The 13,843-nt window shown below is 45.8% G+C and overlaps 1 protein-coding gene across 1 annotated transcript; it reads right to left on the minus strand.

Annotated features, from left to right (window-relative positions):
• On the minus strand, nt 1–8,779 carry LOC131286245 (protocadherin Fat 4-like). The gene is made up of 19 exons (XM_058315176.1): nt 8,596–8,779; nt 8,084–8,528; nt 7,027–7,292; nt 6,169–6,263; nt 5,276–6,100; nt 4,855–5,042; nt 4,426–4,767; nt 3,874–4,361; nt 3,596–3,808; nt 3,403–3,512; nt 3,168–3,325; nt 2,969–3,096; nt 2,747–2,856; nt 2,537–2,657; nt 1,856–1,963; nt 1,174–1,778; nt 338–885; nt 212–275; nt 1–129 (listed from the first exon to the last, which is right to left on the minus strand). The coding sequence occupies exons 1-19, from the start codon at nt 8,777–8,779 to the stop codon at nt 1–3; spliced, it is 5,127 nt and encodes a 1,708-aa protein (XP_058171159.1).
• Nucleotides 8,780–13,843: the final 5,064 nt, after the last annotated feature.

Below are 13,843 nucleotides of genomic sequence, written 5' to 3' on the forward strand. Positions count from 1 at the left end.
TTAGAACCGGTGTGACAATTCGTCCTCGGTTTCATCCACCTTTTTGTGGTCATCATCGACCTTCCCGTTGGCCAGCGGATTTAGCGAGCGCTGGCGAATGTGTTCCATGAAGGCAGGATTGACACTTTCCTGGAAAACGGCGATCGGTGTTTGTCACGAATCTTGTTTTGTTTTTTTTTTCAAACCCAACCCCTTCCGGTGAGACACCTACCTTCTTCGTTGTCGCAAACAGGTCCTTATCCATGTCCCGGAAGTCCGAAACGTCCGATTGGAGGCTGTGGATGAGAAAGTTATGATGGTGGCTTTCGTTTCTAGTATCTGCCACGAAAAGACTTACCTTAGGTCGTCGTCGTACACACCACCGCCACCCATCCGGGCGAACTCATTATCGTTCAGCACCGGGTTGGAGCCCTCGATCGAGAAGATGTTGGTGGTGGGTACATTGCGCGTGGGTTTACCGTTCAGATCGGATGCGATGGAACCAAAGTCTGTCGCCGACAGCGCCTTCAGCTGCCGGTTAAGGCTGCGGATCTTGACGAAGAACGCGCCGAACAGAATGACGCACAGCAGGGCCAGAGCAGCCGCAACCACGATCAGGATGGTTTGCAGCGTGTCATCAGCTTCGGTAATGTCCTCAGGTGTCGGAGGTACGTCTTGTAGGTAAAGGTCGCTAGAGCGCAGTGAAGCCTTCAGCTCGGTCACGAAGGTGCGGTTGGAAGAGCGCTGTTGGACCACCGTCGCTTCCACTGCCTGGTTGTCTAGGATGAAGTGGGTTCGCACGTCGGTCAGTGCGGTGCTAGAACCGGTCTGTCGTCCCTCCAAGCTCTGGTCGATATCGTCAATGTTGCACTCCATGTCGTACGACGCGGATAACTGCTTGGCCAACTGCGGAAGAATGAAGACAGATATGACGGATCACACGGCTTATTAACTGATATCCTAATAAACATACTCGCTGCTTATTATGCTAGTCAAAATTCATTTTCTAATCCAATGTATTGTTGTGAACCAACAATAGGGAATTAATGCTTCATGATATTTGGGAACACCGTTGTAGAAATTGCACACTTTTGTCTTACAGGTGTAATCGCATCTTTGCGTCAGAATCAGTTTTGGTAAATTCCGTTTGATGTTACACATATTGATTCGACCACCTTGGGTGTCTCTACTTACAAAGTCCCGTACGGCCGGTTTGTCAATCTCTTCGACACTGTTTAAAAACACGAAAGTCACCCGGTTCGACTCGGACACGATGTAGACCTTGGCCGGAACCGTATCGTTGTGCGTGTCGTCCCGATCGAATGCGATCAAGGTGAACTGGTAGTAGCCCTTCTGGTTCGGTTGCACCTTAATCGTCAGTGTCAGTTCACCGCTGTCCGGATCCAGTCGGAAGGGTAGATCTCCAACGATCAGGTTCTCGCCGACCGCTTCTATCGACTCTGGTACCACCTCGTACCGGATCACCTCATCCTCGTCCGGATCCTCGGCATACACCCGGAACAGTGGCTTCTGCACGCGGTCGTTCGTAGTGATACCGGCCGCGTAGAACCGCTGCTGGAACACCGGCGGGTTGTCGTTGACGTCGTTCACCTTAATGCGCACGATCAGCAGAGCCGTAGACGAATCGACGATGGTGGCCGGCGGACCGTTCTCGTTGTTTGTCGCCACGATGCGCAGCTCGTGGGACGGAATTTCCTCTCGGTCCAGTAGGACCGCCAACCGCAGCACGTTATTGACGGGGTCAAGGGCAAATAGGTGACTGGCGTTGCCATACGTTCCTGCAAGAGAATACCACGGTGGATAAGTTGTGCACGATGGTAATCCTTTAATTATGGGGTTCGAATAGGCTACTTACTATCGATGAAGTAGAATACATTTGTTTGAGCACCCTCAGGTAGACCGACGTTCTTCGGATCGACGGCTAACGGTAGCTGACGACGCTCATCTCGGCCTTCTTCATTCTCTGTAGAATGTAGAAGAAGTTAATGCAAGTTAATTGCCTTCAACACCCTCATAGACATGTGCTACAATTTGATTATTATCAAACATTGGTCACACAGCCCATGGTCGCTATTACAAACAATTATGTAAATTAATTTGTGTTCCTAATTTACACTTACATAATGATATAAATCAAATCAATAGCAATCATAATAAATTGATAACTAATTTAATAACAGATAATAGAAAAATTCAATTATTATAGAATTTAAAAAATCTTGAATTTAATTTCAATCCTTTTGGGATGCTGAAACCCCTCATTAAGCCGTTTTATCGGAATGGAACAATGGAACATGGGATGTTGGCAACTAGTTTCAGTCAGTTTTTGAATTTCGCGGCCCAGAAATGAAGCACTATTGTTGCAGGAATGAAGCACTATTGTTGCATTTGCAAAAAAAATGCAGTATTCAGCTGATTTAATATGATGTGCCGTAATAGGACACCGTTAAGCAGTTAATAGGAACAGGACCTAACTTTCCATCAGTATACGGTATTCCTGATATTTGGTAGCCTGTGAAATGCTGTTTACCATTACCTGTAAAATCGGTATTGAATGTCGGTTCCTGGAAGGCCGGTTCACCGGACATGTCGACGAACACGATGTAAATGGGTACCTCCGACTGTTTTTCGCCACCGTCCCTAGCGATAACCGTGACCTAAAAGAGCAGCCAACACGAGAAGGATCATTAGTTTGGGCGGTCGTATTACATATGCTGAAATACTGCTGGTGCGAAGCTTTACGTACGCTGTAGTTTTTGGGATACGGCATCACGGCAAGCGCATTCTCCAGGACCAGCTGTCCCGTTTTCTGATCAACTTTATCCACCCGGAACACTTCGTGGTCTTTTTCATCATCTGAAATGTAAAAACTGGGTTACAATTATGATGGTTTAGAAAAACCACTCATTAAGGTGAATTATGAGCGGATTTTCGTGTCGTGTCCCATCAGTGCTAGGTTGTTCTTTACCGTTGGTGCTTCTAAGCGAAAAGGTGACATCGCCGAAAATCCCCCCATCGTCATCGATGGCGATGAAGTTCTGGATCGTTGAGCCATTCGTGTCGTTCAGTGGACGTCCGTTGTATAGTGATTCGTACCTTAAATGGATAAAATATGATATATTTTCTCGTACACACAGTGCGAAGAGTGCTCCCACAACCGGGCTTACTTCAATCGCAATTGGGTATTTCGGGTAGGATAGCTAATAGCGGGAGTGTTGTAGTTATACGGATTGACGCGCAATTCGTAATCCCGCGTTCTACAGTTGTTTACGGGTGGTTCAGGAAGTTCTAAGACTGGCTTGTACTCACTGCCACGATCGCATGCCTAAAGGATAAAAAAGATATACCAGAATTTGTGCCATATTTTCGTAATCGATTCTAATTTAATCTTGGAAGCCTTACCTCGATTGTTAGTGTTCTAGTGCCATAGAAACCTTTTAAGTCTACGCCTACTCTTAGTGTAGCATTGTATTCGTTGGTATTTTCCAGGTCAAATAACGACACCTCTTGCTCTGAAAGAAGTTAATGCACGCAGTGCAAATCTTGGAAATCAATTGTGAAATGTTAAGATTATCCTGTTGAGGCTACTATGTACCAGGAAGCATCTGCTGAATGCGGTAGATAATTTTAGCATTCGGAGTAAGTCTGTCGTCTAGGTCGACTGCAACGAAATCCGCCTTGATGACAAAGCCCTGCTTCGCGTCCTCCGAAATCTCAGTTTCATCAGCAGTGAGTGCGGGCAGCTCTGGGTAGTGGTCGTTGATATCCAGCAGGGTAAGGTAAATGTTCGTTTCGTTACGATTTTGAACTGTTTTCGAAAAGTGACAGATTTTCAGAAGTGATATTTTGCATAACCCGGAAGATCTTCCTTACCGTCATACCCGCCCGCATTGTCCACCATTACCACATTGATCATGATGCTCTCCAAGCCGGCGTCCCGATCAAGGGGCTCGTTGTTTTCCTTTACGGAAACCAGCCCGGTGCTGCCGGACACCTCGAAGTATCGCTGCAGCTGCGGGAAGTTTCGGTAGTTAATCTCGTACGACACGGTGTGGTACGGTGTATCCCGATCCTGGTCTTTTCCCTCCACCTGCAGAATCGGTGTCGCGGATTTTATTTTCTCGAACTTGTACACCCGACCGTCGTCCGGGAAGGATTCGTGGTACGGTACTTTGTTGTTCGTATCGATCAGGACGATTTCGAAGACATGACTGGTATTCCACTTCCAGTCGGCTATAGTTATATTCTGAAGCACCACATCCGTCGGTGGTGTGTCGCAGTCAATTTTCCTATCGGCCGCCACTCGGATGATGCCGGTCTGGTCGATCTCCATCCAGCCTTCATGGGCGGGATTCATGGGTCTGTCGGAGAGGTATGTTTTTGTACAGAAAATGTCTATCAAAACCTGCGCTGGCTTGAACTTACACCATAGAGTACGTGATTTCATTGTTTCCCGGGCCGTCGATGTCGTAGGCTATGATATTACCGATGTTAACACCCTGCTCGGACTGCTCCTTGACCGATCGTACCACCGTCAGCGTACCTTCGTCGAACACTGGTGCATTGTCGTTTTCATCGTCGATCTGTATTGCTACCACTGCCACGGCATCGTTGGGCATGATCGTTTGATTCCGATCGACCAGCCGAATCGTTAAGAACAGCGTGTCGTACATCTCGTGGTCCACTTGGCGGGTAAATTCCGGGTTCACTCGTATGGTTCCGATCGTCCGCTGGCGACCGAACTTTTCTTCGCCAATGTAGAAACAGCTAAAAGTAAAAAGGATACAACAGACATCGAAAATGTATGCAAAGTAAATAGTTAGTTCCCCAAAGAGTTTTGCGGTATGGCAATACTTTTCATAGGTTTCCGGTGCAGCACGGATGCCACTCTTCGTGCCATAGCTGCTGGACCAGACGATGATAAACTGCAGGTCTGCTTCCGTGTCCGGATCGGTACCGATGATTTCGGCCACGTCTGTCTCTCCGATGAGGACCGCACTATCCGCCACCGAGTTCTCCGCTATATGCAACGAGCCGCGTGGCTACAAAAAGAACGCACAAGAAACTTTAATGTTAGTTTGATAGAGAAAAGAATGAAGAAGTCGGAGAGATGTCAACAGGATTCTCTCTTTCTTATCACTAGGAATTTAATCATAAGGTAAACTTGAGGCTGATCAGTCATCGAATAGCAATAATGTGTTGTAAATATCTAGTGTAAAGACTCCTGTCATCAATGGTCTAGAATATTGGCCAAACCTTTATAACTGTTGCTTACCAGCGTAATTTGAGGGGGCTTGTTATTGACGTCGATTACCATCACGATCATCTGCGCAAAGATCGGATGTAGTGGTTCGTTCTTATCCGTCTGTAGCTGATCGACGGCCTGCAGCTGCACAATCACCTCCTCAGCAATGTCATAGTCGAAGATATTGTCCACTTTTGTGCGAATCTCGAATGGATAGCTCGGCAAACCCGATTCGTCCACTACCTTATCCAGCGCGATCACCTGCAGGTTCGATGATAAGCGACCCAGGACCGTCAACAGTATTCCATCATCGATGTCACGATCGGTTACGGTAACCTTCGTAAGCAGCTCGTTTGCCCCTATCGTTTCGAGGATGCTGGTCTCATAATCAACCTTGTCGAATTTTGGAACCTCATCGTTCCAGTTCCGCAGGTTAATAGTAATAGGCTGGGTGCGAACGTGCGTTGGCTCGATTGGTTCGTGAGCGGTGACGTGAAGTAGGAAACTTTGTCGGACCGGAATTTCGTAGTCCAGCTTTAGCGGATTGAGGATGTTGATAGTGAACGTTCCCCGCTGGTAGCCACTCGACGGGATGATGGTAAACGAGTCCGTAAGGACCTGGTCCGCATCCCCCACCGTTTCCCAGAGTTCCACCTCGTACCGTGCGTGCTCCCCAAGATCGCGATCCTCGATGACGAACTGCTCGAACGCCAGCTCCATGACGGTGTTCTCCCAGAATTCCAGCTCGATCGGTTTCACGTCGATCTCCGGATAGCAATCGTTCTTGTCCTCTAGAATGATTGCACTGTCGATGGTGGTACTGAACGAATTATTGTGGCACTTGTACGCCGTTATCTGCATGTGAGGAATAAATGCTTCCTTAGAATTACTTAGTTATGGTCGAAAAACGGATATATGCCTACCGTGAACGGATACAACTCGTTCTCTTCAGTGTCTCGGTCGATCGGATGCACGACGAGCTCCCCGGTCGTTTCCCCAATTTCAAAGTACTTTTGGTCTATAGGAAACAGAAGGGAAAGAGAAAGGTCGATTACACTAAACCTATCACCGTCATGCCAATACAAGAGACGCATGTATGCAGAAGCGGATCAATCCATTCCGGGGCCCCAAGCGGTTGGATAATCGGGGCCCTCCAGACATTTCCATTGCTCAAAATGTTTCTATAGCTATGGCCAAAATTGGACTTATATTTTAGAACAGCTTGCAATCCTTTGTACATATTTTCAACATATTGTCTCCATGATTTGTCGATAGGTAAAAATTCTTCAAATCTTTTCGTTATTACCCATGACTTCGTCACATATCTTAAATACTAATTCGAAGAATCTAAAATAAATTTTCGCATTTTTTTTTTTGGCACAATTTGATTATTTGATGAAATCAGATGTCAAATCTTCATTATCTGGTTTTTTAAATCGCCCTCAAATTGTTAAATCTTTTTATACATTTAACAGCGAATATAAAAGGGTAATAATCCATTTTGCTGGTGGACCGTAAATTGAGAGCATTTTAAGTCAAACGGACATTATTAGATGAGAAAGAAGATTCATGAAAACATATTCTGCCAAGGCTTTAAGTGAAAATTATCTGTAATAACTTTGATCAAAGTATGTATACCACTGCGAGAATAAATAAAATCGGTAGTTGCTTTTGCGATCTGAGGATTTCATCACGGGGCCCCCTTAAGCTCGGGGCCCCCCGCGGCCGCTCAGTCCGCTCATAGGTAGATCCGCCTCTGCATGTATGCATGGGAAACTTACGAGACGAGTTGGCCGTCTTCAGCTCGTAGCAGATGGGTTTGTTCAGCTCCGTATCGCCATCGATGGCTGTGACCGTGGTACTAAAGTCTTCCTTCTCCATAATGCGTTGTGTGGCAAAGGGCCGAATGAACCGTGGCGGACGGCTTTCAACGTTGCGCACCTTCACGATGGTGTTCATCTTGAACGAATGCGTCTTGTCCAGATCGTACACGGTGGTGATAAAGTTAAACAGGGCCCTCATCTCGTAGTTCAGCGCTTCCAGCACCCTAACGGGCCGAAAAAGGGATAAGCAGGTAAGTGGTAACTATTTTACATGTTAGTTCAAAGTAATAATATTTGTTATTGAAACTTGCATGTTCTTTTTTAATGTAGGAATAGGAATGTTAATCTTTGAGGAATCAAAAAGTCTTGCTAACATCTTATTTTTACTGCTACTGTACACTAATTCTTTCATTGAAATGCCACACTAAATATGGGTTCATCGAGATTCTTGGTCATGTTTAAATTGAAATCCTGGGTCTGGAATTTTCCCAGCTTGGCCAACATTTGGTTCATAAGAATTCAACTTTAAACCGGAGCCTCTCGAATATACTTTTCAAATTTAACGCACTATAAGTTATTAAATCAACAATCAAGAAAATATGATTCTATTTGTTGGGCTTAACATATCTACAGCATACAAGAACTTAGCATTCCAAAATGGTTCTTTACTAGAGGAATACTTCTGAACCACTTGACTTGGCGCTTGGCTTGGCTTCAATTCGCATCTCCCAAACGAAGGAAGGTCACAACTTTTTGTTTACCACATTTCCAGCTAGTGCGATGGAAACATGCGTTCAAACCATGTGCCAACCGAGATTCGATCAAACAAGGGCGCGCGTGAGTCAATGGTAACGCCAATGACTATCTCAAAATGACGTTCGAGTGTACTTATCTCACGGGCCGGTACACAAAACGACAGAGAAAAATTCCCAGCTATCTGGAGATTGGTCTGTCAACATCAATTCGCTATCTTCCGTCGGAAAGTTCGATGCTTTTACCGGTGCCCGATACTCACCGGAGATTGTACAGTCGGTTGTAGGCGGCTTCGGCTGGCGTCTGGTTGGACGGATCGAAGCGAAAGTGGACACCGGCCCCGCTCGCATCGTCTATCTCGAACGTCAGCTCGTTCGTGCTGGAGTTGCGAATGCCGTTCTCCTCGAACCCGTCCGCATGGTACACGCTGAACAGACAGTCCGAGACGAAGCTCGAGCGCAGCTCCTCGATCTCGCAGTTATTCACGCTCGCCATGATCGGCTCGTTGTCGAGGATGTTCACGAGGTGCACCGCGATGGTGTACGGGTCCCGCGAGTCTTCGATCGACATCAGGATCAGCTGGTACCGCTGCGCCGGTACCTCGTAGTCCTGCGTGCGGCCGATGGTGATGCGCCAGCGATCAGTGTCCTTTTCCAGCGTCGCGCCGAGGCTGGCCGGAGCCAAGCTGATGGTTGGCGTTGCCGTGCCTGCGAAAGGATCGAAGTGGCTCGAAAGTGTTGACGGTCCACCTGAAGGTCATACCGGCCGGCTTACCCTGGTAATTGATGTAGACCAGCACGTACCCGGGTTGCTTCTCCTCGAGCATCCACACGTCTAGCTGCTTTATGTTTTCCTGGTACGCCCCGAGCGAGATGTCCTCGTTATTTCCCGCCTCGAACATTGGCACGCCCCACTGGGCGGCACAGTGGGTCGTCAGGAGAACTACCCCGAGCAGCATAGGCCACTATAGCAAAGAGCATAAAATCAACAGACTTTGATGAACGAGGAACCAATGAGCAGTTTCTGGTCTACCAATTTTAGAATACATTAACGTTATTCTGTTATGTGATTAAGATGCATCGCTAAACGTTACTATAAATTTTACACTTCGCCTAAATCTCTTATTTGCAAAGTACTACAATTTTATAATATTTGAACCATAACAACGGTTGTTTTATTCCAAAATTGGATTAATCAACCTGGTAAAAAAATCAGGAAAAAGGAGTGTTTGTAAACACCTCATGTTCACTTCTTATGTTTTTTTTACCCAATTGGGATACCCTTTTGGGCGTAAGCCATTCCAGGAAGCGAAACCACCAAACAAACGCACCGGGCCGCGTGCGGTTTCATCAATCAACATTCAGCGTGACACCTGACATCGAAATTATGGGTCGTTTGTGGCGTTCTGTCAAGATACACTCCTGTAGTGTCATGTAAACGAGCCGCAAGTGGGTCTTTCTTTCAGTCTCGCTGCTTGGCTGTTTGCGAAATGACGCCTGCAAAAATGCACTTCGTCTTCGTCTTCGCCGTGACGCGGGCGGAAGCGAACAATCGTAAAGATAGCTGTCAATGGCGACCGACGGTGGTGTCGATAAGGGCTGCGCATTTATCAGCAGCCCCAATCCGAAGTGTCCCTCCTACGACCGGATTAGTCACCCGGATCTCTGTTTGCGACGATTGTCCACCAACGACCAACGGTTCAATTATTTCTTTGAAGTCCGATTTCCGTCAATCGGTTGTTATATTGGAATATCTGTTTTTACTTTTCTTTTCGTTCAATTTAAGCATTAAATGCCGTTCACTAGGGTTTGATTTCAATTAATTTGTTGCCGTGGGAGATATTTTTTCGAATCAATTACAGTAGTGCACATTGAGTTGATCATTTTTCCATCCAAAAATCGCCTCCACTATATCGAAATTAACTGCTACCACAATCGATGCGCAATTTTCAGCCTATTTTTATTCATTCACGTCTTTTCTGCATATGACTTTTTCATTTTTTAAGTGCTACCCACACAAAGATACACACACACACACACCACGTCTATGTAAAAAACCACCAATCAAATTACCATCACTGAATCGTATGGCCTTGAATATGCCATTTTTTTCACTTTTCCTTCTACCCTTCACCCGGGTGTTTCCACTGTGGCAACGCTTCCGTATCACTGACGGTGGTAATGAATGAATCGCACGGAACGGAAACAGTTTTCACGCGCTTTTCCGGCGGTTCGATGAAGCGTGCACCTGCAGCGGGCCGGTTTCCGATGGCAACTGCCGCGAATGGTCACTCGATTGGCATCGATAGTGGCCCACAAGCAATAGATAACCTGGTGCATGATAACAGCTGCCAATTGCTCTCCTCTATTCACGGAACAAGCCCGAGTGCGGCCGATAAGATAACCCCGGGGGGAACCAGCTTTCATGGGCTCGTGCTGACCGTGATGCTGATGGGTTGGGGGAAGTGAGCGCCACAGCTTCAACATATCGATCAACAACGCGCCGATCAGTTTCTTTCCATAATAAGAGCGTCCTTTACTGCTTTGGTTTTCTTTTTAAATTAGATAAAATCAACATAACTTTTCAAAGCTGTAAGATCTTAAGGAATTCATTTTTATTTTATTTTATTTATTGAGGTATTGCCAAAGAATTTACATTGCCAATTTTTTTCTTTTGGTACGTTGGGAGCTGTTTTTTAAAATTGTTTATAACTTCTTAGCTATATTTTTTCTAAAAAAATTGAAATAAAATTTTTTAGTTCAAATTCAAATCCCGGTTGTCAAAACTCATCGCATTCCTCCTCGCATTTGACCTAGAAGGCAATTTAGTAACTTTTTGCATCAATTTAAATGCACAAATTTTTATTTTTCGTTCGTTTTTAAATTGATTTGGTTTTAAATCATTTTATGAAAAATATAACAACTGTACATTTATGCGTTTGGATCTCTGTTTTCAATCGTTGATTCTACTTGTCATGGTTAAAAACAATCTCCAACAATGTAGCGTACATAAGTAAATGATTGAGCATCGTCATTTATGCAGCGATTCAATTTTAACATTCCAATTATCTTTCATTGTTTTGTGTATGACATGCGTTTCATGGCAATAATCATGTACAAAGTGAATCGTATATGAAGAACAGAAGGTGGCGACGTACCGTAATTTATACTCGTTGGCTTTCCAAATGTATGGCACGCAAAACGTTATGCTTCTCTACTCCTACCGTATTTTATCGCAAGCCATACACATGTTTCATACGCTTATACACATTCTTCAACCATCCTGTAACTTTTCCTGTAAAATGTCTTATAGCTTTGCCTCTCCTATTCATGTCTTAGCTCCCGGCCATTAATCACATCTGTCTTCGAAGTACCTCATCTTCTACGGCATCAGATGATTTGGAAAAGCATTGCTGCATCGCTACAATGTGCGATGCAACGAGCGTGAAAATCCACAAAGTGATTTCCAATCCCTTCACAGCACGAACTAAATGGACTAATTAAATGTCGACGGTTTGCGTTTCCGGTCGGAATACAGAAGGGGCGGAGGAGGATCTTTATCGTAACTGATGATGGAATTTGCCTATAATCGTTTTAACCGCGAATACATCGCGCTTCACATGTGTTGCTGCATGTAATTGTTGAAAATAGCTTATGACTAACCTATTCTATCGTCTCATACTAAAATCCATCTTAATTTCCTATTTGATGAGGGCTCACGCTCGTCCCAAACTTCAGCTAATGATATAAGTAACTATGCTGCAAGTGAAAACAACGTTACAAGCCCTAGTTTCATACACTTTCCGCCAGAGAAGGGCAAGTTTTCTGCTCGTATCCGTCGCAGACGGAACCCGACATTATCACAACTTTCTGATTACCATGCAATCATACGAAAACACAACTCCTCCGCCCGCAACCGTAGGCAAACTTTTGTGCCCTGCTTAGTGTTCGATTGAAAGAACGATGATTGAGCATCAAGAAAGCCGGAAACGGAAAGTTTCTCCCATGGGAGTTGTTTGTTTCCCGAAATAAACGTCATCCACTGAAGCTTACTTAAGCGACCCGAGGGGGTGTGAAAGTTCGAGATGTTTTAGTGATATGAATTGGTTTCCTTAACTATTAGAGAAGTTTATCGAAGCTAATGAAAAAAATAACGAAATTCACTTACGGGTTTAAAAATTGACTAACGCTAGGCAAATTTCTTCAAATTTGATTTTATCATTTAATTAAAATTGTTTTTCAATTCTGCGTTCCTCAAATCGCTAGTTCGCACAACTTGAAAACTAGCCGCTAGAGTATGGAGAGAAAGTCCACGTCGCTTGATCCATTGTCATCTTCCACCACAACTAACCACCGCCACTTTTTCCCGACGGGCAAGAAAAGTAAACCTTGTCACCGGAAGTTCCTGGTGCAAGAATTAATTGGATCTCATTATCTGATTATTAGATTTTGTCACAATTTTATGCACCCCGAAGCGCGGTTTAAAACAACTCAACGAAGGGAGTGAATATCGACGGAGCAGAAGAAAGTTTCCCGGTTTCTTTCTTTACCTTTTTTTTTGCTTTCTTGAGCACGCCAACATTCATCCTATTTTAATCTCGAACCCGACGAGTTTGCTTCCGTTCGTCGCCCTCGGAATCATGCATTCTCCGCAGTCTCAGTGAATTAATCTCAAGCATTCGATTAATTTGATTACGTTCACTCTTTGTCTTCGCCACTTGAAGTCTGCCATGCCGTCAGCGACGTGATGGATTGCCGGAACATCCTTCCTAAGGTTCTGCCACACATCGGCAGAGAAGATTTCGCCGCCCATGCTTCATTCTTTAAAATCGAATGGCTTTTCGAAATGAATAGCTTTCCAGTTGGTGCATACGTCCGACGGTAGGAGAGGGTGGTGGGAAGGTGAGCTGAGCGGCGACGGAAAATCTGAAGCGAGAGAACATTCCTTGCCCTGTACGCACTCCGCCAGTTCTAGGCCTCGAAAGTCCTTGTGTACATTCCAATTAGGCCCGTAAATTGAAGAACGAGTCCGGAAGACTTGCGGCATCCCCGGCGGCACCGGGGCTCGAAGGTGGTATGGAAAAGTTTTCCCAAGGAAAAAAACTAGCCTCGTTGAAGAATTTTCGTCAAGGGTCGCGGTCCTCCGGTTTGTCCTAGACCGACGGGCTCGAACAAGTTGGCCCGGCTTGTCGCATAGTTTTGTCGAGTCGCAAACGCCGACTCCAAGCGACTGACAGTCCCGACACGTCCCCCCCCCCCCTCGCCTAACCGACGGTACCTTTTCATCTTCAACCAACCATCCCGAAACGACTTGCGGTGATATTTCTAATAATGTGTAAGACGCACGGGGGAACGCTTCGGTATACCCTGCGAGGCATGTCGGAGATAATGAAAATGATAAACGATAAAGTTCTCGTCGGCTCGGCGTTGGCGGCGCTTGGTGAGGGTCAAATCCATCCCGAGAGATCGGTGGCGACAAAAGCGCCAGCTATTTTATCGCACCCCCATTTGGGGGCCCGGGAAAGCGGGGGCGGCGTTGGCTGATCTCGGCGCTTGAGTGGCTGTCTTGGGCTTTTGTCGAGCCTTTTCCCGAGCCTCATCGAGTGCTATGGAGAACGCCCAACTGCAGAAGCCAACAGCCGACGCTCGTGTTGGGCTTGACGGAGGCGAAAACAATGGGTATGACAACGGACGGTTTGACAGAAAATTAAAGTCATCGTTTAAACAATGTCACTCGCGGTGATGAGCCACTTGACCCACCCACTTACATGCCACCGGATTTATTTGTTTGTAGTAATTTATTTCGGACTCTTTTTAAACCGAACCGTGGATCGGCCGACCGCCGTTGTCCCTAATTGGGGTCATTTATAGCGCGCTTCGGGTGGATGGTTTCCGGCTTGGGCTGTGTGATTCCATTAATTAGTTTTCCACGCTCCAGCAGCACACGCCGGTTTTAATATTGATTAAGCAATTATGGGCACGACCAGGAAGCTGGATCCGACGGGTTGCGGGGGTGGGTGGTG

This window comes from Anopheles ziemanni, chromosome 3 (assembly GCF_943734765.1).
Source record: "Anopheles ziemanni chromosome 3, idAnoZiCoDA_A2_x.2, whole genome shotgun sequence".
NCBI lineage: Eukaryota > Metazoa > Arthropoda > Insecta > Diptera > Culicidae > Anopheles > Anopheles ziemanni.

What these genes read in the sequence shown, in the direction of transcription:
- LOC131286245 (XM_058315176.1), bottom strand. Translation starts at nt 8,779, where the DNA reads ATGCTGCTCGGGGTAGTTCTCCTGACGACCCACTGTGCCGCCCAGTGG. An exon ending in GGTCTACATCAATTACCAGG is followed by an intron (nt 8,529 to 8,595) that starts GTAAGCCGGCCG and finishes ATCCTTTCGCAG; the next exon opens with GCACGGCAACGCCAACCATC. An exon ending in CATTCAGCAGATGCTTCCTG is followed by an intron (nt 3,513 to 3,595) that starts GTACATAGTAGC and finishes AACTTCTTTCAG; the next exon opens with AGCAAGAGGTGTCGTTATTT.